At 40.8% G+C, this 22,525-nt stretch overlaps 1 protein-coding gene across 1 annotated transcript in view; it reads left to right on the plus strand.

Moving 5' to 3' along the window:
- Nucleotides 1-21,611, plus strand: part of LOC113483466 (vesicle-associated membrane protein 2-like) — a 54,124-nt gene extending 32,513 nt beyond the window's left edge. The window contains exons 3-6 of the mRNA XM_026855007.1: nt 4,255-4,369; nt 8,004-8,162; nt 10,178-10,229; nt 12,385-21,611. Of these exons, the coding sequence (XP_026710808.1) occupies nt 4,255-4,369; nt 8,004-8,162; nt 10,178-10,229; nt 12,385-12,401 (343 nt within the window). The 3' untranslated portion in view covers nt 12,402-21,611. The remainder of the gene's footprint in view (nt 1-4,254; nt 4,370-8,003; nt 8,163-10,177; nt 10,230-12,384) is intronic.
- Nucleotides 21,612-22,525: the final 914 nt, after the last annotated feature.

Genomic DNA, 22,525 nt, shown 5'->3' on the forward strand with positions numbered 1-22,525 from the left:
CTCCCCTGAGCTTTGCCAGCTGACACCAGATAGAGCTGATGTAATTTGCTCTTTCCTCATGCTGTAACCTTTAAGTTAGTGTGAGTGTGTGTTTCTCACCGTTTAAGTCTGAGGGGTAGAAAATAACTCCTGCTATTAGAACAGGTTGCGAGCTTTGATTTGGAGTCTGTAGCTGAAGAAGAGGGGAGCAGAAGGATGATGATGAAGAGGCCTGGGCTGCTTTGCTACAGGCTTTCTGTGCCACTGAGCAAATCACTTAATCTCCCTGTACCTGTTCCCTAGCCATACGCAGGAATAATAGTTTTTCCTTAGCTTATTGCAGTGTTGTTAAGATAAAGACTTTGAAGGGATTAGGTCCTGTAGCTGGAGGCTTTAAAAAGTACTTTGGATGAATAAAACAAGTTGCTGAAAGCAGCTATCGAGGTCCCAATGTAAACTGTACCAAAGTCACAGTGGTGACCTGGCATCCTCCTGGTATTCACAATGTGCATCTCCCTTCCCTAGCCTGACTAACACAAAAGATTTCTCACACATATGAACAAAAATGGAAGTATGTGTCAGGCAGCTTCCCAAAACATTCGATACAGTCATCCTTAATGTTCTTTCAGCCAGTGCTGAAATGGAAAACAGTAACCCTGCATATCTCCAGTTCTCTCTTAGAATTGCAGCTCACTTGAACCATTAGAACTAAATAGCAAATTGCTTCCAAAATGTCCAGGTGAGATGAGAAATCTCTTAGTTATGATTTTGACCTACCAGTTTCAGAAGAACTGGTCAGCTGAGACCGTTTTACTGAATCACTAGGACAGTCCCCAGATGTTTCTTCCTAGTAAGCTGCACACATACACATCTCCAGCACCTGCTTTCCATCCGTCAGATTGCTCTCGTGCCAACTGAAGCAAAAGCTGTACGGTGGGGAGTGGGGATGTAACTAATGTTGTATAAAGAACGACCTAACTGCTGAGGCTGTGAGCATGTGGTACAGTTGTCCTGGAGTAAGTTACTCGTCACTCTCCCAGACTGTACCCCAGTGCTCTGACGTCACAGAGCGGTTGCCATTTAAGAGTATTTGCTAGGGATTTATACCCTTTCCCACCAACAGTAATAGAGCTTTGTTCCCCCTTCAAAATTAATTTGACTGTTCTTTGGAGTAAAGATTCTTAACATCAATGGTAATGTGTACTTTTTAAAATTATTTTTAGGAAAAGGAAAAAAAGTCTGATGGCTAGGGGCCCAGTGATGGAGCTTTTATATGGATTTTGCATTCTTTTGTAGCTCCTGTAAATCATGCTGGGCCATGAGAAATTGGACTTTAAAGTTGTGATGCTTCATGTGTTTCAGAAGAAAATCTTTCTAATGTAGTACTTAGGTTCTGCATGAATTTCTTTGAATGACATTTCTGAGAAATTATAAGATGATATGACACAGTACAGAGACAATAATAGAAGAATTATGCAAATACAGGTTGGACTTTCATTCTAGCATTTTTGCACTAAGATACCCAAGGGAATGTTGGTGCTTTCTAGTCATGTAGGCCTCCAATTCCCTTCTTTGCTAGAAAATTTAGTTTTAAAGACCAACTCTTAATGGATGCCTTGTGGGACTGGAGCCACATTAGCTCACAGAGGTAATGCTTTCTGCTGCTGCCCAGCCAGGATGATTTCTACAGAGCTCACTGGTAGGGCTGAGCCAGAAGCATGGAGACCCCTCTGTCCTTCCTGAAGGCTGGGAGGAGAGGTGACACAAGTATCTCTGCTTGTTTTGTCTGATTTGGATATTACATGCTGCCTAATGATGAGTGAGGGCTCATGTCTTGTTAACCTGAAAGAGCTGCTGGTGGCATTAAAGCCACGGACTGACTTCCTAAAGCCTGTCTGGGAACCCGTGCTGTGCTCTCTGTAGCAGGTGCTTCATCTCTTCTGGTGAGCACTCTTCGACTTGTAGCAGCTCATTGTTCTGACCCACCAGGCCGTGGGTGAGGCAGGTGCTGTTACGGTGTAAGGAGAGCACAGCTCCAGAGACAAAAGGTTTGGAGAGAGTAGCTCTGCACTGCAGGCAGCACCCAGCTCTGGTTACTCTTTTATTAGATTTTATGTAATTAATTAAGATGGGCATGTTAATTACAAGCTTTCTATACCTTAGTATAAATATTGCCATCTCTCTTTGGTAGTGACTCCTGCTGGATGGTCAGAGCACCTGTAAAAATACCCATTCTTCCCATCCAGTCCTCCCTTATACAGGGAACAGAGAAGTCCCAGGAAATACAACTGGAACCAAATTAGAGGGCAGCAAGGATGCTGGAAGAGAGCAAACTGGGAAATGTCTACTTTATGCCAGATCATTTTGAGGACAGCATGGGAGGTGCAAAAAAAAGATGGAAAGGTTAGCACTAAACTTTTGAGTTATTACATAGGTTTGAACAAGAACAGCACTGCACCTATAAGCTATGCTTACTAGTGAAAATATGCGGCCAGGAAAAACACTTCTCAGATGCTTCCTTTTTGTAGTCTCTGGATGCTAACAGTACATAGCTCAGGAGGGGAGCTCTGTTAACATTTGTAGTAATTAAGAGTGTGAGACAATGTTTCCACAGAAAAAAAATTCTGCTTGTGTTGATTGGGAAAAAGCCTACTTACTTCCTTGACTGCAAAGAAATTTTACAATTTCAATTTTAGCTCTGTTATTGTACCAGGAACTCCCTTTGAAGTTGTTAATGCTCCAGAGAGATCTTGTTTTGCATTATTTGAGTCTGATATGCATTATAGTCAGATTTTGATCCTTTGTGACAACAGCATAAACTCAGAATAAATCCTGTTGGGAACCTGGCGCATGGCCTTTCAGTGGAGTAATTCCATTGCAGGTGGCAGCAGCATCTGGTCTTTTATGTTTTTAATAGTGGCTGTGAAGTCCTCAAAGGATGAGCAATTTGTGTACAGCTCAAGTTATTTTCTTTCAACTAAAGCTTAATAACGACGTTCTCACCCACGGTTAAAAAAGGATACAGCAGTGCTCTGGGTCTGCAAACAGCTGCTCCATCACTGGGAGTCTGTGAGGGTCAGTGTTCTCTGTAGGGAACTCAGCAATACTGTCAAACTGAATTTTGCAGCTTAAGGTACCTTTGGGGAGCTAACTTCAGTACCCCTAGGCGCTTTGGCAGTGTATTAATGCAGCCGTAATTCCAGCAGCATTAATCAGACTCCAGGATGTAAAAGGGAATGATTCACAGAAAAACACTGTGTTCTCTCGGTCTGGCACTGTGGGAAGGCATTGGTAATGCATGAGTGGGATTAGTGATATTTTTCAGTTCGCATGCTTAGGGATTTCCTCTCCAGCTTCAGGACCTTATTTCTCTGCAGGAAGAAGTGACAGGGTCCCTTGAAAGGAAAGGAAAGGTTTCACAGGTTACAGCGGGGGTGTGAAGAACAACTGGCTGAGTTTGAGGGACCCTGTTCAGGCCGGCAGGGTGATGGTCTGCAGAAGCTCGTGCACTGGATCTGTTGCTGGATTTTAAGGGACTTCTGTTTTGTCTTTTGTTTTAGAGCAAGCTGGGAAAAGCCAGTGTTGATGCTTAAGAAAAGAGCTGATGTGCAGGAGATCACCTCCTGCAAATACTCATCCAGGGTCCGTGGCAGATGTTCAGGCCTGCCAGCTGCTCTGGTGGGTCAGTTGGTGACCACTGGTGGGGTGGTTAAGCGATGCTGAATGCCTGAGATGACTAACCCCATGCTGTGTGCAATTCTCACCCCCACTTCCTCCTCCATTTCTTTCCCCTCTTCCTTTTGTTTATTTTTATTTGGTTAGCTTCCAGCCAAACACTGAGGAGAAGGGGACAGTGTCACTCAGCACACTGAGGAGGAAGACAGGATTGCAGCCCTGGCTTTTATAGCATCAACACAAAATATCTGGAGCAGAGTCTGTTCCCTTAGTGGGACATAAACTCTGCCCTGCTAGTCAGGCCTGTGATCAGTTTAGCCATTGGCCTAACTTAGGGTAATCTGAATTGCTTGCTGTTTAAAAAGGCAGCAAGGGAGGGGAAGAGTGTGATACAGTCCTATCAAGAAATAGTGTGAAAACTAATTATAGCATAGGAGGGAATGGGACACTAGGGTTGTGATCCAGGAATGGAAGATGCGGGCTGTGAGACAGTGGAAAACTCCTTTTAAGAGAAAAGTACTTTTGACTTGTTCCAGAAAAGGGGTAGTGATCAAATGAGATGTTTTCAGTCACTTTTTACATTGTCTGGTTTTGACCTAGGTCTGCTCCAGCTCCTACCCAAGGTCCCACCAGTGCTGGGGCTGCAGGGCCACTTCCAGCTACCAATGTGTCAAGCAACAAACGGATGCAGCAGACACAAGCCCGGGTGGATGAGGTAAGTGGGTCTACGTGATCTGTTGCTCACCACAAGGGTGCTGATGTGTTTGTTGTTTGTTTTTTGCTTTAAGACGCATTCCTCCCTAGTGATCCAGCAACTCCTGCTCATCTGAAGGCAGTATCTAGATAATAATTACCAAAGGATGGCATTTATGAAGAGACAGACAGTACAAGAGAAATTCTGAGTATGAACATCCTTGTACCAGTTACGCTTCTGTGGAATAAATGTGGGCACTGGTGCCAGTTCAGGAATTCATCCCTGTCAGTCAGGTTAGGAGGAAATGTCATAGTGGAACCAGCTCTTTTAACATGTTCTGTGTTCCTAAAGGCTAGATGCTAATCTCACAGGCTGTTTCACAGGGACAGACCATCAGCTTCTCCTAGATAGATTCAAGCCATGAGAATTGTACAGCTGAGAGCTGTGTTCATAAGCCAGAGCTCTACTGATTAATCATCACAACTGATCTGCAAAGAAAGGCACCCACACATGATGTCATAACAGCACCTTCAACAAATCCCCACTCCTTTTGTTGGAGGACCACATGCCTGTTCCAGCTTGGATCCTTAAATTCTTGTAGCATACAGACTACCCCGCCACCTCGGCTGTGGTGCCGGTGTCCATCTAACTGCTGTGATAATGGGAATAAGCAAGCATACCCCTACTTGTGGGTGAAGTCCCTGAGCGTACCAGCAGTACAGTAGCAGCTGTAGCATCCTTGCACACCTGCCGTGCAGATTTGTGTGCTGGGTATTAAGTATAGAGTTTTACTAAACCCCTCCAAAGACTTAAGTAACTAATTGCTTACTGTCCACAGGGAAGTGGCCAGGGCTTGTGTGATTCTTTAATCCAAATTCAATAAAATACACATGATAAAATAGCTATTAACATGCATAAAGACCTCTATTTTAAACAGCTCCAGGTATGCTTTAAAAATAGTAGAGAAGACCTCACAGCATCTATCTCAAATGCATTTCTTAAGATGAATTAAATACACCTGTCAAACTGAGCTCTGCTTTTTCTTTGCTGAAGATCTGAAATGGAGTCTTTCTGGCCTTGCCATTGCTGATGCTCGGAGCTGATCACAAGAACATCCTCTGGCTGCAGAAGTGTCTGGAGAAATTTATAGGCCAGGTTCTCTCATTATCACACATTGCACTAACTTCACTGATGTTAGCAGAGTGTCTCTTGCAGTAGGAAAGGGAATATTACATTTCAGCTTTCTTCTTGGGTCAGAACAATGAAATAAACTTCTTGTCCTGAACATATTACATCATTATGGTGCTATAATTGTTTATGTGAGCTACAGCAAAAGTAATTGTCCCTAGAAGGTGAAAAATAATTGCTAGTTATTGTCTAAAACAAGTGATATACGTCAGATACATAGGGCTCTTCAAGCAGATCAATGGAGAAGCTAGTGAACCCCCGCTTTGTGTTTAAGATACTCTGGATTCTGAGACTTTTCACACAAACCCATGCAAGATTGTGTTATGAAGCATGATGGCATAATTTTGGCAAGAACTCTTACCCAGTATGAGTGGAGAGTGAGTAGCTCTTGGATTTGAGGATTAGACGGGTGATAATGAGGATTCATGGGTTTTTTGCCTCCCGTTTGAGAGGGAGGCTGAGTCTGGTATGGGTTTTGAGTGGATAGAACATGGTCAGCAGATCCTTGTTTAACAGGGATATCACAGTATAAGAATAGCCAAGGGAGAAAAATGCCACAGTGCTTTCAGTACCGTGAAGTCACTAGGTTGAAACTGGTTTATATCACCTAAGGATCTGATCTGTTAAGCCTTGCTTTGACCTTCCTACTAGATCTTTTTTTCTTTCATGTCTTGTGGGAATATAATCTGTAGGTGGCACCAAACACCACAGCTCAGCACTACAGTCCTCTGGCTATTCTGTTCCAAGTGCTGCTCTGCACAGCACTTCTGACTCAAGCCCAAAACTCAGCAACACAATCATGTCTTTGCGTGAGAGACAATTTTTGGTCTTAGTAAAATAACTGACATTTTAAATGCTATCTCAATGCTGATACAGTATTTCAGCTATATCCATGTTGGATTTTCCCATCTGATTTCTCTAGGCATCCTAGAACTTATTTTCTAAGGCCCAGGTCTAGGTTTTAGTCTATACAAACATTCATTTATTTGACAAAAATGCATCATCTGGACAGGTGTTCACTGCAGTCAGATTAAATTCAATAAACACTTCTGGGGAAAAAAAATGGTTAGGAAATGTTACAGTATTTTGTTTCAGCATTTTCAAATAGTTTAAAATTTTCACTACAAAACACTGTTCTGAGACTAAATATTAGCTAAATATCAGCTAAATATTAGCTAAGAAATTAATCATAGAACCATAGAACAGTTTGGGTGGGAAGGGACCTTAAAGATCCTCCAGTCCCACCCCCTGCCATGGGCAGGGACACCTTCCACTAGCCCAGGTTGCCCAAAGCCCCGTCCAACCTGGCCTTGAACACTGCCAGGGAGGGGGCAGCCACAGCTCCTCTGGGCAACCTGTGCCAGGGCACCACCACCCTCACAGGGAAGAATTTCTTCCTTAGATCTAATCTAAATGTACCCTTTTTCAGTTTAAAACCATTACCTCTCATCCTATCCCTACATCCCCTGATCAAGAGCCCCTCCCCATCTTTCCTGTAGCCCCTTTAAGTACTGGAAGGCCACCAGAAGGTTTCCCTGGAGCCTTCTCTTCTCCAGGCTGAACACCCCCAACTCTCTCAGCCTGTCCTCAGAGGGGAGCTGCTCCAGCTCCTGATCATTTGGGTTTTTGCAGGTAATAATATTAAATATAAACAACAATGACTTATTACAGAATATGAGAATACCCCAGCAACCATATTCACTGCTAGAGTAAGTGCACACTACTGAGATTGGTGTACTGTCTAACAGTTATGTTAGTGAGGAATTTGTATGGGATTTGCTGGAAGAGGATTTTTGTCTCATTCAGTGTATAAAATATATGCATGGATGGGCCTTACCTGTTGTGTACTGGCTGTGCATGCTTTTTTCGCTGAGGCTGTGCAATGAGGTGGCATGAGCTTCCTGTTACAGTTCAGACTGAATTTTCTCAGGAAAAAATTTTCTCCTCCATTTTCAAGCGGGACTTCAAATTATGGGTGGGAAGTCATCTTGTCCTAGAAAGATCTGCACAGTGAGTAACATACAGTTCCCTTTAGAATTGCCTTTATCTAGCCAATTTCTCTACTTCAGGTAAGGAAGTTATATTAAATATATAAGGAAAGTAATGGCTTGGTCTTAGTAATGACTGGACAAAAGTGAACCAAACTGTAGTATAGTGGTACTGGTTTCCATCCGTTTTTTGTGAAGTACCTAGTTGTACACTAAAAGAAGTCAAAAGCTTTAATGAAACTAATTACAGTATTTCATAATGTCCCTTTATTTTTCACCTTTAAGGGCTTCTGAGCAGAGTATAGTTATGTGTATCTTGTTCTCACTGTTTCTGAGGCACTGTCCAGGTAATTGCCATCGCATACCATAATGGCAAATGACTGGTTTCAGTATGATATGTGACACTCCACAGTGTGAACATGGAGGTGACCTTTTGCTTTACTGTGTGTGGAATGTAACGTGAGGCTGTGCCTTTGCAGGTGGTAGACATCATGAGAATGAACGTGGACAAGGTGCTAGAAAGAGACCAGAAACTATCAGAGCTTGACAACCGGGCAGATGCATTGCAAGCAGGTGCCTCACAGTTTGAAACCAGTGCAGCCAAACTGAAGAGAAAATACTGGTGGAAAAATTGCAAGGTAAGGAATATAAATTCTTGTTGAGAATCATTTCATGGCAGACATTACTTTCACTTGCATTTAATGGCACTTTGCTTGCAGGATGGCATCTCTAAGTGGTCTCTTCTTGGCAAGGGGAGGAGGAGATGCCTTGCCCTCTAGGCTCCAGGATAATAAGTCAAGCAACTTTGATCTTTAATAGAACCTATTCTTTAGATAATTTCTGCTGCATAAAAAATGTAGACACAAATTTTGATGCTTCAGTTAGTGCCTGCAGATAGGGATGGGAGAACATTCCATGTTAATTCATGCCAGTTCCCTGTATGAACCACAAAACCTGAACAGGTGTAGTGAATTCTAGTAGTCGGAGAAAATAAGCTTTTTCCCCATGGGAGATCATCAGCATCTTGATCTTTCTTTAGGATGGTAAACTAACGAAAAAATACTTGGTTCCACAAACTGCTATGAGAAGTGAGGAAATGACAGTCTCTTTAAAAAAGAGGGGCAGATTAGGATAGAGCAGGACTTTAATCAGCCAGCTCTCTCCTCTGCTGTTTTCAAAGTCTCATCCTTTCCCATGAGCAGAGGGAACCTCACTTTCCTTTGCTTTTTCAGACCTTCTCCAGAATTTGTGTTTTCTGGACCCAGAAACTTCAGCTCCTCTTATTCATATAAGACCCCATATCCTTGCTTCTTTCTACGCATGCACCACTAACATGAATGCTATACCAAAAGTTCAGCCTCATTCCCATTTCTCTTCAGTACCATCTTTGCTGCTGACCATTCATGTCGACCCAAATAAAACCACCTGTTCCCAAGGGAGAATCCCACATGTATCTCTCACCAGTCTGTTGCTTGCTTTGTCTCTTCAGTCCACAGTGCTATGAAATGTAAAGCAAAGCACAATATTCTGTGTAAATTACACACACAAACACTCCAGAAATAAGTGGATCTAGGTTAGAAATTCAACTGAGCAGTTCCTTTGGGCCTCTTCTAGCTGTTGCCCAGTTGCTTTGCCTGACAGTGCAGGAAGCAGGGCTTTTGGGAGCTACAGACACAGATTTTGTTAGGTTCACCCATGCTGACTGCAGTCACCACAGTGAGCTACACTACACTAGACCTTCAAACCTACCCTCTCCTCGTTGTCCCTTCCTGCTTTACCCTGAGAAACAGAGTCCCCCTGTCCTTCCTCTGGCTCCCAGACTCTGGAAGGAGGGGGGAAAATAAATAAGTTTACAAGCCAATGGCTAGCTTCATCCTCCAGACATATGTCTAGAGGAATGAAGGCCTTGGTTTGACATGTCCATGTTTGTTGTTTTTTAGTCTTTCCATTTTCATTGGAGTGATGATGGGAATTGGACTGCAGCATCTCTGGTGGCCTTACTAGCATTCAGCAAGTCTCATTTAGGGACCTCTGCCCCACACAACTCAGTGCTGGTATGGTCTGTGCACAACTGTATCTGGTATCTGATGTATCTGTTCCTGTGGGAACAGACTTCAACATTGCAATGAGCTATTTCCAGGCTAACATGCTGGAAACCATGCTGCCTAGCACGGGCTACCTCTCTCAATAGCATAAGTACACAAAGCCAGCACAAATACCTGCTAGGCATTAAACATCTCCAGCTGCCTCTTCCCTGACTGTGGGAACATGGTGAAAAGTGGTCAAGTTACTCTGGTATAAAGTTGTATATGGCCATGTGTGAATCCAGCCACTTAAAGCACCTCTGGAGTTTTACGTTGGAAGTTTACTTTTTTCTTTAGTGTTGGAAATGGATAAAGTTGGTCACTGCATCTTAGCTGATGGGTAAGAGTGTTCCAGCTTTGACAAGAGGCTATGTCCATTGCTGGTGGTTAGCTGTTCCTAAAATTGGCACTAAATTTGGGGTCTTAACAAGTCTGTTACAGTGAGTCTTTGCAAGAATTAAAAGTGCAGTGAATGAGCCACCAAGTAAAAGCAAAAAACCTGAGGTGTTACTGTCTTTCATGTGAAAACCTGACGTTCTGTTTTTTTTCTCATAACTCTCTTTTTATAGATGATGATCATCCTTGGTGTAGTATGCGCAGTCATTCTCATTATAATTATAAGTGAGTAATGCATTTTCTCTTTCATTTATGATCTCAGTAGCTCTGTGACTTACAAAGTGCTGATATATTAAAGAACAAAACAAAACATCGGTATAAAATATTTAAACTGATTAATCTGTGAAATTCCCCTTCTAGTGTCATGCTGTTATAGTGAGAATTACTGCAAACTCTCTGGACACTTATGTAGGTAGAATTTGTTGACATTTAATGTATTTTACATTGGTATGTTACATAACTTTCTCTAGGATTAGAGATTCTCCCTTTTCATGTTTATATAAATTTTTATGCAGTCTCAGGTATCTTCCTTTCATAACAACCAGTGCCCAGTCCTGGTGTCTTCTAGTGTATATTCAGTAATGCTTGAACTGCCTCATGCCTGTAAAGAGAGGGTGAAGGTCCACAAGCAAAGGGCATCTGATGAATTTTTTAAAAGCAATTAGATGCCTAGTTCCCACCAAATCAGCTGGAATTTGAGATGTTGGTGCTTTTGAAAATCACTTTGCATCTTAGATACCAAAATATTGTTAAAAGATGGCCCAAAGTCTTACTGATTTCTTGTTTTGAAAGATCATCTCATTCATAATGTTTGTTATAGGAAAGAGAGCATATAAATGAATAATAGCAGTCGTGCTGGTTAGGAGCCAGGGATCTTGTAATGACAGGAACTGAACATTTCATTTATGTAACCTCTGTGTTAGCAACAGCCGTTATGTGACATAACTGTAATATGTCATTAATTCCTAAAAGGGAGATTTCTTGAGTTAGACAATCCAGCTAGTAGCCCAGAAGAGATCCACCTGGAGACTAGACTGTGGATGGAAATTAATTCCCATCTCTCAAATTACATGCCTTGTATTCAGCATGTTTCCATTTTCCTCTGTTGCTTCTGTAAAGAAGGCTTACAGAATCACCTGTAAATAGGACTAAATGGATTGAGATACATGTGGCAGTTTATAAGTCTTATGAATGCTGGCAGCAGAGCAACCCAGAATAATTCTAGGGTTTCGTAACACTGATATGGCAAGAACTGGAATTGGCTAGATATTAATTAACTATATTAACAGGGTACTCAAGGCAACTGGCTTCAAGGGAAAGAAAGACAGGCCTTTGTTCTGCAGTCCAGTGCAGCAACCTGGGAAGATATATGTGCAGCCATTGAACTAACTGCTGTGTATATAGGCATCACTGAGCATTTGTGTATCTTAACAATAAAGTAAAAAGCAGACAAGATAGCTCAAAATTTCTCCTTTGAAGTTAAGGATGAAATGATATATAAGTTATAATGTTGTTTCCCTTCTGGTTTTAAATGTTGGATGCCTGTCCTGTTAAGCTTAGAAACATACAGCAGGTTTGACATGGCTTAGGTTGGGTTTAGGATATTTAATCACAAACTTGAGTATCACATCATCAAACCCAGGTCTTGGTTCACTGTAGTGAGATCTAGTGCAATTTTAGTGAGTATTTAACTTCTAAATTATTTTTCAGTCTATTTGATCCTTCTCTAATAGTGCCTAAGGGTTGCAGCTTCAGGAGGGACCGTGTGTATTGAACTCAATGATGTCTTTATTTATAGTAGCTCTCAAGTATATGTTTAACTCCTGTTGACATCAAGTGTACAAGTGCTGGCACAGACAAGGCCTGCATGGCTTCTTCAGTCACTGATTTGAATGGAAACCAGATCATACCCTCCATGCAGGGCTGACCATAGATGCAGATAAATTGTGTAGTTCCTCACAGCAACAAGCTACCACGGGTGATGAAATGGACCAAGCCAGGGTTGCTACCAACCTGGTAGTGGGGCCCTGGAAAAACAGGCTGGCTCCCTGCTGAAGCAAGAGTTACAACACGTGTGACTGCAGGTGTTGCTGGAGCTGGTGATGGCGGCTAACATCACCATCAGTCCTTGCCCTTTCTATCTTTCGAGCCAGTTTCCCTGCTTTCCACTCCAGTTCCCCCTCCAAACGCAGGAGGAACATCCGCATTCCAGCTAGGAAGGCACATTGTATGCAAGACATGTCATGCTCTTTCAGCAAAGATGTGCTAAAGGTGTTTGCCATTCTCTGACATCACACATTTCTGTGAGATAAAGCACAACACTAACTCTGTAATAACTGTTGGTTTATGTCTTTTTTTTTCCTTCTGCTTCCTTTCCCAGTTTATTTCTCCACTTGAAAAAGCAAGGAAGGAAGACTTGGCACAACTTTGTTCATATCAGTCAACGATATCAGTGTTCCTTTGTTGAACTCCGCTTTTTAATTCCCAGTGTCTTGGGATTTTTGCTTGTAATAACCCATAAGCATTCGGTGTGGTGTGTTTTGGAATTCTGTTGTTTCCACAAGAAACTGTACCAGCTAAATACTGCCAAGTAGTTCCATACACTGTCTTATCACTGTGTCTTAAAATGTGTATGCACTGACCTTCAGAAACTGTAGTATATGAAAAGCATCTTAAACATCTCCGAATCAGAGAATGCAGCTATGGGAAAGCTCCTGCTTAAAGGGACACTGTCAGGTGGATTGGACCCAAACCTAAGGTTACATCAAACTTTAGGGCCAAAATTCTCAAGATGAGCACCTAAAGTTGGTTGGCAAAATCCACTATCAGATGCAGCTTTTTGAGGTAGTGAGTATCTGCTACTCTCATTGCAGAGAGTGGTACCTACAAGTATTCATGTAAGACATCTTATTTCAACTTAGCCAACCAACCCAAGTCTAAAATCATTCCCTGCAGAAAATAAATAGGACCAGATCATCATCTTTTATGGATTTAAATGTTTCCTTATGGGGTGTTCTGTACAACCAGGATGGCCTCCATATGAAAGCCAGAAAGAAGACTGTATGACAACCAAAAAACCATGAGCTATCGTAATCTTGAAAAAGCCAAGTGAAATGCAAAAATGGTAATACAAGTGTCATAAATGTCCAAGATAGAGACTCTTGCTAAAAGCTCAAGGCACTGTTTGTCAGTCTTCATGGGACTCTCTTGAGTGCCAATCCCCAATATTTATGGCCCTAACTTAAAGCACATGATCAGCTTTGGTGATGTCTGTGGCTTCCCAGCACATTTGTAGGAAGCTATCTCTGCACCATTTTGCAAAAATAGTCCCCACTGTGAGGACCATTCAAAAATCAGGAAGAAGGAGGTATGGATAAATAGAGGGAACAGTGGAGAGCAGCCAAGAAAAGGATGGGCGCCTAGCAAAGCTTTCCTGGGGGAGAGGAAGGCAGAGAAACACTGTTCCAAATGGGTGGTGTTAATAGTCTTTCTAAAAATTTAATTTAATCTGTGTGTGTGTATAGTTCATAAACTATAGTGTTGTCTTTGTACAGTGCTCAGCTGAGATTTTCATACTCAATGAGTTTAAACTAACATTTGATGTAATTAATAGAAATTATATATTGCAGTTTGAAAGTTCTTGTATGCTGTTGTTGTAGGGTTTCTCCCAAATGTTGAATTCCTTGGTTTTTCTTTTTTTACACACTGAATAGTTTAATCATAGTTAACCAAACTAAAAATGAATTATCAAATTTTGAAATTCTGAAAGGGTCTTTTTAGGATAACTTCTTCAGAATTTCTAAGAAGAATTTGTAGAATAAAAAAAATAAATTGTTTGGGTTGTTCCTCCCCTCCCTGCAATTTAATTAGGGCATAGAAATGGTGATAATAGTAGTGTAAATATTCCCACTTTGTAGCATCTCTCTTGACATGGTCTTAGATTAAAAAAACAGAGACTGACACCAGTTCATTGCGGTAGATGTATATACAAATTGTGCTCAAGTAGAATTTTTCAAAGAGAATAAGTGGTGATCAGTTGAATGGTTCCAGTTGCATTTTTTTCTCCTATGTATTTATTACTTCATATTCACATGTACTGTTTCATATCATTAAGTAGTAAGGGACACAGTCTTAATGAAACTTAACTTTCAAAGTTACTGCTGTGCTACTGAGCTCCCTGGTATTCCCTGTTCACTTCAGTCCTTCTAGCTGAGTGAGTATATAAACAATTCGAAAATCCTCACGGCCCAGACAGAAAGCTTTGCTGTCATGAAGGGCCTGATTCCAGGAGGTGCCACAGCTGAATGCTATGTATAATTGAGCCTTCACTGGAAAAGGAATATGCTGTCTAACTTCAAGACCCTTTTTAAACTACTAAGATATTTGTCTAGCTGCTATGAAATAACTATCTCCTAAATGTGAGACCCTGCCACCCATACCCACGTTGAGCATGGCTTGATCCTCACAGGGCTTCTCTACGGGAGTGCTGAAAGGACTCATGAGTTGAAGACAGCTTTCACTGGAGGTGGTACATTCAGTAAGGTTATATGCTGATACAGATCCTTAATGTAGATGGTGCCTTCTGCTGTGAGAGTCTGATCTGACTACTTAGCTGATAGCTGCAAGTACACATCAAAGCGTTTGCATCCTTTAGCTACAAAGATGAAAAGTTTTTAAATGAAACTGCTGTAAGGATGCAAAGCGTACATTCTCCTAGCTAAAGTATCTCAAGCAAGTTAATAAAGTGGGAGCTTCAGGGGAGAGTGAGCTGCTGGTTGTGGAATGTGTACTCATTCTCCCTCAAAACAGTAACTAATGGGGATGACTGCTAAATGTTGGTGAGAATTTGCAAGGAAGAGTTTATTCAAGAAACCTAGCCTCCAGTGGGTTGTAAAATGTTTGTGGAGAGACAATTTCCTCCTGTGCACTAATGAAATATGCTAAATTAATGTGTTTAACTCTTTTAAGTTGTTTGCATTTAGAGTGCTCATGAATGCTCAACGTTTGCTAGTTGTGCTGTGCCGGTTGGTTGCAATCAGTCAGATAAGCCATGGAACATTTCTAATTCAGCCCAGGAAGCATGAACAAGTATGTCCTTCCCTGATGCACAGACCCACAGTCAAACTGCTCCTGCAGAGGGTTAATTCTTCTGCAAGGACAATATGGTAACGTAGGACTGTTCAGGGTCATAGATTATGCAACACCATCACCTATACGTAGACTGGTACAGAGGATGATCTATACAAACACAGTTGGAGACCTTATTTGTGTTGAAGCCAGGATTGATTGCTTTCCACTCGCTGCCTCTACATTTAAAATGTCCATGCAGTTACAACTGCCTACTTGTAATACTAAATTTCCCATGAAAAGGTTGATTCATTCTTGTTTAGTCAGCACTGATGAGCATTGCAATTACTGGGTAGAATTTCATCTGCTACTCTTCCTCTCTAACTCCTGCCTAGGCTTTTACCTTGGGCTGGTAAGAAAGCACAAAAGGATTTATTTTACTCCCTCCCAAGCAAACCCTCAGGGGTCTGCAAGGCTGATTGCTTTTTGACTGACATCTTGGGGACTGTGCTGAAGACATCTCTGGCTGGAAGCAAGGATTCTGATAGCTTTAGTCAGAGTTAGACATTGTTTGAGACTTGCATATTCTGTCCTTATAAGAAGTGCTTACTCTTCCTCTGATTTCTGTGCTACAGCTGTACAGCTAGGCTGCCTGCATGATATGCCTGCCATTCAGGAACAGCATAGCTGAAATGGGATGGTTAGGAGATGGTCTGTGCTTGTACCACAGGCGGCGTTTGGCTTGCCAGTGAGTGCACATCAGCTTCTGAGGTTGAAGAAGTGTTATTTGCATCCACTATGCACAAGCTAGTAAGGTTCTGCTTGGGCATTACATCTTTTTCCTTCTATGGAAATTCTGGAAAAATATGTAGAAATTCTGTATTCTACATCTTTTTTCCTAATCTATTTCCTGCTTGTAATAGCATAAATGTGGCTTTAAACCTAAAAAAGTTGTTACACAGAACTTGCAGGAGCAAGTAGCGTGGAAGCCCAAATGGGGCACTTGACCTGATTTTCACTTGACGACATTATGTAACAGCACAGTCAATCCAACATAGTCCAACATAATCCAATATTATTAGAAGGAGGAGGGGAGAATCTGATAAAGATTCTGAATGTAACCTAGGGTCTGTAAGACAAGAAGTGATTTAGAAATTTATTCAGTTCAATTTTTAAAGCTGCACCTTTAATTCTATTGGAACCTGCATGAGGTTAGCCCTGGGGACAGTTCAGGCAAGTAAAATACTTGGCTTTTTTCCTTTTAAATACTGATCTGCAGTAAGTGACTTAAACACAGTGATGGAGGAACAGGACAGTATTATCTGTGCAAGGAATGAATTACAACAGCCACAATTTGCTATGTTTTTGTCTGGGTAGCAAGACCTTTTGCAGTTCTCCTGTTTGTGTCTCATTTCTGTCACTGCTCCTCTGACAGGGCTTCACATTACTTTAACTTGATTAACAGCTGAACTATTTCTTGGCTGAATAAAATGCATTTGAGCTTTTAAAAGCAAGTTCATCACTTAACATCTGTGTTAGAGCATACCTGTAAAATGGTGATGTCTGCTTCTCAGAAGTGTATCTACCATGGGAGACTCAAACTTCAGGAACTTTTAGAATCTCAGATGTTGCTCAACTCTTTTTTCATGCTTTTACATAGTGAGTTTTTCTCTATTCCATGGGAAGTTATCCACCCAGTGGGAGTATGTATCGTCTATTATTTTTTTATGACAGCACATTGATCACACATGTTGGTGCTAGACCTTTGCAAAGAAACTAGAGAGCACTTGAGTGTGAATCAGGATTTAGATCTCAACCCTGCTTCTCCTGCCCTTTAAACAGGGATGACTGCTAAACCAGTAGCCACATAAGGCACTGGGCTCGCTCCCAAGGTACCCAGTGAGTATTGGATAAAGGCCTCAAAGAGACCAAATAGTCTTTGGTCTGGATTCGTGTCCTGACCTGAACTTTAGACCTGTGATAGATCGTAACCTTTGGGCCCCCTGTGTAGTCAGAAGAGTGAGATGCTCTTCCAGCCAGTTCTTCATCTGACCTGATGTAAGTCCCTGTTGGTAGACAAGATACATTTGAGCATGTGTTTCTTCATGCAAGAGAAAGCACAAGTACCCTCAAATTACCTTCTTTATAAGCAAAACCAAAAAGGCTAAAGAATGTAGTTTGAAAAAAATGAATAGTATCTAGAGAAATGATTGCCTGAAGATTTCTCAGATAGTGACATTATTTTCAGGATGGATACTAGATTGGGATGTATGGAACAATCAAACTAGAACCTTAGATCAATTGTTCATCTTCATCTGGTCTCCTTCAGAAACAGCTATTCCACTTCAAGAAAGGATTTTGTTTCCCTCTTTAGCTGATTACCCTTCCTTATTTCATTAATATGTTTCCATTGATGTGCTCAGTAGCTTTTTTCTCCATTGAGAACCAGAAGACTGTCTGCCTTTAAACACATGCATAGAAAGAGATCTGAGCCACCCAAGGAGTTTACCTTTCTTCCTGATGCACTGACATTTAAAAGCTACATCTTACAATAAAGCAGAAAAACTGTGGCAGTCTGGTTGCATGCAGTTTTGGTGGAGTAAACACTTGATTATTCAACAATGAGTCATTTCTGCAGTAACCTCATTCTGTCATGACTGTATCACATCTGCTAACTCTCCAAAGCAAAAATCATAACCTGTACTGGTTTAAACATGAATACAGCATCGTGGTTCATACGTAACACTCTATTCAACCAAAGAAGCCATGTGCTATAAGTTTAAAAGGGCAAAGTACTTGTTTTCAAAGAGAAAATATCATAGACAACAACAAAGGTAATTATGAAAAAAGCTTCTCCATCCTTTAGCTCTTCTCACAGTGTCTGACTTCTCCATTATTCTTCAAGTCTCTCTTCGTTCTCTTAGAAAGCCTTTGTGGTTTTGGAGTGTAGTGTATTTGGAACATAGCATATTGGGGCTGGAGTTGTTCTGCTGCCCTCTGACTCCCTGCCTTCTCCCATATTGTTATTGTTGACCTCAATCAGAGCTGAGGCAGGCCTGAGTGGAGCAGAACCTCTGCCCCATAACGCCCTGCTGTCCTCAAACCAGACTCCATTGATGGGATGAGAACACTGGAGGCAGAATATAGCTCCTGGATCTTAATTTGGTTCAGAATGATGTGAAACTAAAGAAGGCTCCTGACTGCTAGACAATAGGATTTTTGCTACACTACTTTAATTTTAATTTTAATTAAATGTGTTTAACATTTCCTCTAACAGTGATTTCATCAGTTTCAATGGAGAAGAGAGGAAACAGCAACTAATGTGATAAAGGCAAGATAGTAAATTGGGAAATAGTTTAAGTGAAATACAGCCAACTTTCAGCAAATTCCTTTTTATAGGTGGCTATACCTAAGAGCACCTTTTGTATGTTAAAACTAAGCAGTGCTAGTCTATTGAAGTGCATATAGATTATTACTTAAAATGAACTATGACAAATGGGAGTTGAATTTACTTTCACTTTTTTCTTGAAAACACAGGAGATATATGCAGAAAAGACGATCTAGTATTTTTTGCGAAGAGCACTATTTGGGGGTATACCATCCAAAGACATGCTGCTTGTTGTTCGCTGCAGAAGTGGTCAAGGATTTCAGTCAAATAAGGGCCAGAGTGCTTGGTGCAGTTAAGATACATACTGAATGCCCACTTTCTTGTATAGTGCTTTGGTTTGCCAGTAAGGAGGTCTTTTTGACACAGCATGATGATTTTTCTTACCCTTGTTCCACTCTACCATCTATGCTTGTCCGTCAAAAAATGGTCTAAGGAGAGGATGGAAAATCACGTTGCTGAATCCATTACATTCCTGTCATGTGTATGTGAACACGTGGTGGTGGTCTGAGCTTTTGTAATGAAAAGAGTTTAAAAGAATTAAGAGGTCTCAATATTCTAATCTATTCTTTGAAATTAGTTTCTCCCCCTGATAAGCTGCAGGTTTGTTTAAAGTACAAGTAAATAATGGCAGCTGCTGTTGTTTTCTTTGTAAGATCAATGTTTGAGATAGTGCATATAATGGAGCCACAAATTCACAGATGCACAATGTACGATTGTTTTCAGAAGTTCAGCTATTACTAGTTATAGTATTGACCTGAAAGGTTGCAACAATTTCTCCATTAGTCACGGTAGTGTTGACTGGACCTGAAAATTCAGTGATCAGTGTGGCTGCTGTGCTGCTAGCAAGCTATTCTAAATATGCAAGTTCAGCGTTTCATGAAACTTAAAGGGAAAAAAGATTCTGAATAAAAGTAGCAATGTATAGTAAAGGCCATGGGTATACAGTTTAACAATTAATTATTTAAGATTATTTACTATTTAAGTAATTAGCGGCTATAGAAGTAGCCAAATAATTAGCTTTCAAAGCCTACTTATTGATGAAAGAATATTTTTTTCTCATTAGAAATGCTAAGTTCAATCTACATTCCATTTCCTTTTTCCCTAGATTGGAAATAAAATAAAATGCTAATGTAGCTAAGACACTCTTGCAGGTCTGCACAATAAAGTGTTTACTGATAGCCCACTACTTGTCATGAAAAATATCATTACTTTGTCTTGTAAATGGAAAGTCCTCCCTCCTCTGACCACATACGTGGTAAAATATTAGTCACATTATGTATATCAGCACCACTGAAAGATTATAAATTAGTACCTCCTACTCAAGAGCGGGGCTTAAAAACATCCTTTGTCTGTTGCAAAAATACATTTTGAGGGGGAAACACCAACTGTTGTAGAGGTTAAATTTTTATTTGACAACTCCTATTCTTTTTTCCTCCCCCTTTCCGAAAGAAGTGCTTATATACGTAGGCAAGCATTTGCCGTTTGGGTGATACGTTCTCTTTCCAAGTATGAAAGAGATGAAACATAGCCAGTATCTACTGTGAGCAACCTTCAGTTTGTTTTGCAGCATAAAAAGTTCTTTTAGTGGTAATGTATGAACTCTTATTATAAACTTAGTTTAGTCATTGCAGGAAATGAGTTTGTAGCCAGCTAATTAGTATTTTCCTTAATGACTTATGCTTGAGTCTTAACACAGAAAAGCAGCCTCTGGAGGTGCTATCTAATCAGTTCAGCACTGTAGACTTAAAATGGACAGATGGTTGAGTATTTCACACTCTGGCCCAGAGTGAAGAATAAAGCATGTCCCGTTCTGGAACAACTTCAACATGTGCTTAAGCATATAGAGAATTTACATTCTCTGTTTAAGACAACAAACCCACCTCATTTGTCCTTACTAAATCCAGGCCTGATATAGAATCTGTGCCATGTTCTAATTCAGGGGAGGAGAAGCCTTTCCTTTGAATGACAGAAAAATTAGGTTGGAAAGGACTCCTGGGGTTTATCTAGTCCAATCTCCTGCTCAAAGCAGGGCCACCTTTGAGGTTGGATCAGGTTGCACAGGGTTTGTCTTGGTGAGTTTTGAAAATCTCCAAGGTTGGTGATTCTACAGCAAATTCTGCCCTTGGATATACCCTCTGCCCTACCAAGGTTGATAAAAGTGGAGTATGTACCTTCACAACTGTATGTGGTTTATGGTTTTGCCTTTTTTTTTTTTTTTTGCACATTGATTTGATTAGAGTCAAATTCAAATCTAGTGGGAGTAAGTGCAACCCCCATTTTTCAAAGAGCTTCCACTGACATCAAGAACTTTTCTTTCTTCCTCATTTACATGGGACTAAGCCAGATCAGATCATGCTGAGGATATGAGTGCATTCTCTCCCCTCTGCATAATGCGAAGCCTGCTCCTCTGAAGCTGAGGACAGGCATAGGATCAGATCCAGGACATCTGGTAAAGTCTAGTTCTGTACTGTCTGAGGTCCATCTCAAAACCTTGGTTGGCTACTAAGTTACTAGACTGGCATGAAAGAAAGAAGAGGATTTACTGTGATTACTATTTCTCCTCACAAGACACTTGAGCAATCCCACCACTCTTCCAAATGCAAAACAAAACCCTTTCTTCTACCTCTTCTCTTTTAATTCTTCACGCTTTACTTCCTCTAATAGGAATAACCAGAAATATGGTTTCAGTTGCCCTTTTAAAAACTAAACTCCAGATCACATATTTAATTGCATCCTTTGAAAGGCCACACAGTAGTGCTAAGCTATGTAGTAATGCACTCAAAGGATCTGAAAGTCTGTGCTGAGAACAGCATCTCTCACCTCATAGACTCAGCTGCGCTGAGCAAGAAATTGTGATTTGTGGCTCTACAGAAAACATTCGATTTGCATCTTATTAGAGCTACCTGGGGAGGAAAAATAATGTTGTGGAGACCAGGAAATTTCTTCAAGTGCTTTATCTGGAGGTCAGTGGAATTCATTTATAAATGATGAATGCATGCATTTTGATGCTAAAGTTGTGCTGACTTACAAAGTTTGATATTACTGTACTTTTCTGTGCACAGTGAGGTTTTTTTGAAGTGGTAAACATATTTTCCAGGAATATGGTAGACATTTGTAACATGTATGTTTGTGCCAATAAATCTTGTTTTAAGAAGTTGCTTTTTTTGTATCATTTCTGTTCCAAATACTCACAGTTTAAGAACAGTTAAGCGGCTTCAGCTTTCATTCTCTCCCTGTGTTAAGTGCTAAAGACTTCCGGAAATTAAGATTTTCTAATTCATACTGAGTTTTTATATATTAAGTCTAACAGAAAAGAAAAAAACCACTTCTGTTGTATAAACAATAATGAACTCTCTACAAATAGGGGGAGGGGAGAGAGCAGTACAGCTATTAAAGGATTGTGAAGAGGAGCAGATGGGAGAATGCCTTTAGTGCATTTGACCTTATTCTATATTTTCTTAATAGCAACACATTTTCCTTTTCACAGGGCACAGTTAACTCAGGGATCTCATTGCCACAAGATACTGCTAGTTCACAAACTTGGTGTACTTTGGACACATTTTTTGAGTGAAGAAAGAAGGATTCTCTGTGAGAGAGATACAGACTCCTGTGCAGGGTCATCTGCTGCCTTAACTGAAACAGCTGATGCTGACCACTAGTGCGATGGCTTAATGGGGCATGGTAGCTGTTGCCATCATTATTCCTAATGAGTATTAACAAGAGTTGGAAGCTCCTTTTCTCCCTCTCCTAGTGACTACACCTACATTTTAAAATCTGCACCTCTGTGCATATGGGGTGTTATTCAACAGCTCTTCTAATTTTGTTGCAAATCAACTCAGCACATATAAAGGACACGGTGTTGTCTCTCCCCAGCCAAACACACCAAAACCAGGTAATGTCAAGATGCCTTCTTGTATGACAGTGCTTTATTAGTAAACTGTAGATTTTTCCTTGGTAACTCAGCACATCTGGGGGTGCTTTGAGTCCATAAGGAAGAGCTGGGAAAAAAGCAATTGCTGTTTTCATACAGCACATATTCTGGTTTATGTGAAACAGCAAATAAGGA

This window comes from Athene cunicularia (genome assembly GCF_003259725.1).
Source record: "Athene cunicularia isolate RWA chromosome 9 unlocalized genomic scaffold, athCun1 chr9_part1, whole genome shotgun sequence".
Taxonomy (NCBI): Eukaryota; Metazoa; Chordata; class Aves; order Strigiformes; family Strigidae; genus Athene; species Athene cunicularia.